This window comes from Aptenodytes forsteri, unplaced genomic scaffold, assembly GCF_000699145.1.
Source record: "Aptenodytes forsteri isolate BGI_AS27 unplaced genomic scaffold, ASM69914v1 Scaffold8, whole genome shotgun sequence".
NCBI lineage: Eukaryota > Metazoa > Chordata > Aves > Sphenisciformes > Spheniscidae > Aptenodytes > Aptenodytes forsteri.
Window position 1 is genome coordinate 2,639,333 of NW_008796218.1, and position 4,118 is coordinate 2,643,450.

Below are 4,118 nucleotides of genomic sequence, written 5' to 3' on the forward strand. Positions count from 1 at the left end.
AACGGCCGCAGCGGCGCGGCGGGCGGGGGAGTCTGAGGCGCTGGCGGGGCGGCGGCGGCGGAGGAGGAGGAGGAGGGTTTGCGGAAAGTGCCGGCTTGTTAGGCGGGGTGGAGGGACGGGGCGGCTCAGCTGGAGCAGGAGAGGACGGAGCGTGCGGTTGCGGGCGTGCAGCGTGAGAGAGATGCAGTGCTTGGCGGCCCCCGTCGGCAAGAGTTCCCGCCAGTCGAAAAATGAGGTGCTGGGAGGGGAAGGGCAGAGCTGAGGGGGTTGTGCAGTTCAGCCACCCTCCCGTTCCCTGCAGGCAGCGCCGTGCCGTCTCTAACGTCGTGATCGTCGCTTGTAAAAGACTTCTGTCCCGTTCGGGGTGCAGGATTTATATTGCTTTGCTGCAGCTGAGTTTAAAGTTGCGGCACGTGTAATTTTATTCCTGTGGTTCAGGACACAGTAACACGTGCGATGTGCTGCATGCAATTGAAACCTTACTCTGCGTGAAGAGTTGCTAATTTCCGTGGGGATTTTTTGTGACAATCCCTGCGTTAGTATCTCCACGCTTTAGAAACACTGATTTATTTGTATAGCATCCCTCTGAGGTAAAGACGTTTCAATTTCCATTTGAGAAACTGAGGTATGCGTATTTAAATTTTGAGCATGTCACATAATTTTAGGTGCAAATGAGAAAGGTCTGTATCTGACTCACTTCATAAATCTTTTGATCTTTAGAAAATAACGAAATATTTAATAGGAATGCTTTGTTTTGCATCACGAATAAGAAGGGGGTCAGCTGGGGAAGGACAGCTTTGATTTCACAACCAGATGTATCAATGCTTCTGAAAATGTGTTAAATTTAAAAGTTGTGTAGACATTCCTAATTTGAGCATTTTTTTTTTTTTTACTGCTTGACTTTGCAGTATCCTGTGAGATTGAATGTGGAGAAGCTGACTAAAAGGTGTTACTTTTCAGCAGCTTTGTGTTTTCTTGTGCGAAGTGGAAAATAGTCGTACCATCCACATAGCTGTAGTATTGCTGCTGTTTCTGGTGGGTGCCTTACTCAAGAGATTGTAGATTTTAGCTACTACTTTGTGACAAGTATTCCAGTGCAGTGAGCAGCTCTTTAAGCCATTGTGTTTGCTTTGGCGAGGGTTCCAGGACAACTCCAGACTTCCTAAAATGAGAAGCAGATGCTCTAATCTAGGAACTGGAAAATATTCTTCATAACTTTAAGATGTGGGAGGATGTAAATCTCTTGGAAGTTCAGGTATCGAACTGGCTGGGGACAGTCTAAATGAAGTAGCAGTGTTTCATGCTTGCTGATAATTACTTTCAGATCACATTTCAAGCATCAGTACTTCTGTTAATCTGTGGGCAGGTTTTCTGCAGGCGGGAAAGAGGGATGCATTATTTTGTTTGAATTTTCTCAGCTCTCAAGGACAGCTTAAACATGGAAAAAAATTCCCAAAGGCTAATTACTTACATGTTTAATATGTTTGTGGAAATTGACATCTTCTGAAACTTCTAAAATGTGTGCAGGTGGATCTGAGATTTTAGTAGTAACTGTGTCAGTAATAAGACGACTTCTTTTTACTAAGAGGTTTATATTTTTATAGTGTCTTTAACTATTCTGTGCAGAGGAGACTAAATTCTATTAAGCCTCCGCTCACACAGCTGTAAAGGGGAAGGAATAGTATATAAGGAGTGATGTTCAGAATTTGAGTTCTAATGTAGCAACAGCAGACCTGCGATATGTTTAAAGCTTTTTTTTGTATCAAATTTTTTTATAATGTATTTCACACCAAAACTATTTATAATACTACAAGTAATTATTACCTTCCACTTCTTGTGTTTCTACTTTCTCTTCGTTCCTTTTCCCTATCTCTGTTAATGAAAGAAGCCTTTGAAATGGAACATTTTTTCCGATTTTTTTTTCTCCCCCCTTCCCAGTATAAGTTCAGAGACCTGACCATAGAAGAACTAAAGAATGTTAACAAGACCTACCCAAGCTTCACGTTCTCCATGAACACATACAGTAAGAAGTGATACAGTTACTTTGAACTAATTGTGATTCTTACTTGCCATAGATTCAGACTATGTATGATAGAATCTAAATAGTGTGAATATCTTTCCGTTGTGTTGCTGTCTTTATTTTGACTTGCAGTAAAATTTCACATGCCATGTCACTATTTCTGAAAGCTCTTCCAAGACTGCATACGTATAAAAACCTAAGCGACTCATTCACTAAATTTCGTTTTAACTTGTCAGTAATTATGGAAGATTGATGTTCTTTTAAATTCTTTATTTGTAGTAGCATTTTTCCCATATCCCGTGACTGTATTGAAAGTATTTTGATGTCTTTAGCTTATCAAGTGTAACTTCCAGAATCCCTCAGCCTGACTGAAGGTTCCTAAAACATCAGAATTACCCAGGACAAGAGATTTTCAGACTAATGATGTGCTTAGTTGTGCCAATGCAATTTTCATTAAGATTCCATTAAGGAATTATCTCAAAGGGGGAGGGGGGACCTTAGTAACATTTTAGCCTTGGTTCTTTCAGGAGCAGTGTATTTGATTTCTAAAGAAAAATTAGCATTGTATATTGGTAGTTGTGGATGGGATTTCCATGCCATATTCGACAGGATTTATTATTATTATTATTTTTTAAAATCACATTTTTAATCTCAGCCTTCAAGGATGGATCCCAGAAGGATCTCCTGAATTTTAGTGGTACTGTTCCAGTGAAATATGGTAAGATAAGTCAAATATAATTTCCTTACCAGTTATGAATCTAATTGTAAAATGTATTGGGTACTGCCTCTTAACAATATACTGTGCAGCTTCTTTAAAGGTGGCTCTAAAGGATTTTGCATGAATTGGCAGAAGCCACTTCTACTGCCTAAACAGGTGCCTTCATGCACTCACAGATGCTGAAATAAGGTGGTATTAGATAAGTCAATTAACTATTTAAAAAATCATGTAGTTTGAGACTGTGTAGGTAAACTCTTTGGTTCTAATGGGGGTTGCATGAACTCTACAAGCCCTACGCTTGTATAGGCAGTGTCCAAAAATAACTAGTAGGTAATTTTTTGTTTTTAACTTAAAGCCTTTGAAGTCTGAGGTAAAGCTCTTAATAGATGCCTCTGCATCAGTTGTTGAGTCCTAAAATAAGTACGAAATGGGTAGCTGTAAGAGATTTCTTTGCCTGGAAAAGGGAACACACTGGCTGATAGAATACTCTGGGAAACAAAACAACAACAAAGCTTTATATTAAGAAAGACACAATCAGTAGCACTTCAAGTTGACCCAGACAAGTCTGCTTTTATTAACTAGCCTAAGTAACATAAATACTTTCCAGTGTGAATCTAGAAAGTGATCTGTCAGGCTTTTTTTTCTTTGTTATTATGAAGTGTGAATCACATGCACACACGACTGGTTTTTAGTGCCTCTTCTCAATGCAGAAGTTAGCAATGGCTTTTTTGTGTTGAACAGGTAATTCCTATAACATACCTATTCATCTGTGGATTCTGGATTCTCATCCCTTTGCTCCCCCCATTTGCTTCTTGAAGCCGACTGTGAACATGGGCATTTCAGTGGGAAAGCATGTTGATGCTCATGGCAGGATTTATTTGCCCTACCTGCAAAACTGGAGCCATGTAAGAGGGGGAATGGTTGACGGGAGGAAAATACATGGGAATAAAGCATGGTATCATATGGAGATCAATGGAGAGGAGTGGGTAGGGTTCAGGGCTTTTTGTTTTCTGCATTTTTTGTTAATCTTAAATATGTAATGGTTATGCAAAAGGAGAATGTTATGTCTCTTGAAATTACAGCTTTCAGACTGTCTGAAGCGATTGTAAAGGAAGTTATAAGTGATTGTAAGGAAAATTATTTTAAGCTGATGTCGTGGTTTAACCTCAGTCGGCAACTAAGCACCACGCAGCTGCTCACTCACTCCCCCACCCCCACCCCAGTGGGATGGGGGAGAGAATTGGAAGAGCACAAGTGAGAAAAACTCGTGGGTTGAGATAAAAACAGTTTAATAATTGAAATAAAATGATGATGGTAATATAATAATAATAATAATAATACACAAAGCAAGTGATGCACAGTACAATTGCTCACCACCTG

At 39.8% G+C, this 4,118-nt stretch overlaps 1 protein-coding gene across 1 annotated transcript in view; it reads left to right on the forward strand.

Annotated features, from left to right (window-relative positions):
- The first annotated feature begins 1,795 nt into the window (after positions 1-1,795).
- Positions 1,796-4,118, forward strand: part of LOC103906729 (ubiquitin-conjugating enzyme E2 variant 3) — a 34,985-nt gene continuing 32,662 nt past the window's right edge. Inside the window, exons 1-3 of the mRNA XM_009288760.2 lie at positions 1,796-2,023; positions 2,676-2,738; positions 3,480-3,643. Coding sequence (XP_009287035.1) covers positions 1,879-2,023; positions 2,676-2,738; positions 3,480-3,643 — 372 coding nt within the window. The 5' untranslated portion in view covers positions 1,796-1,878. The remainder of the gene's footprint in view (positions 2,024-2,675; positions 2,739-3,479; positions 3,644-4,118) is intronic.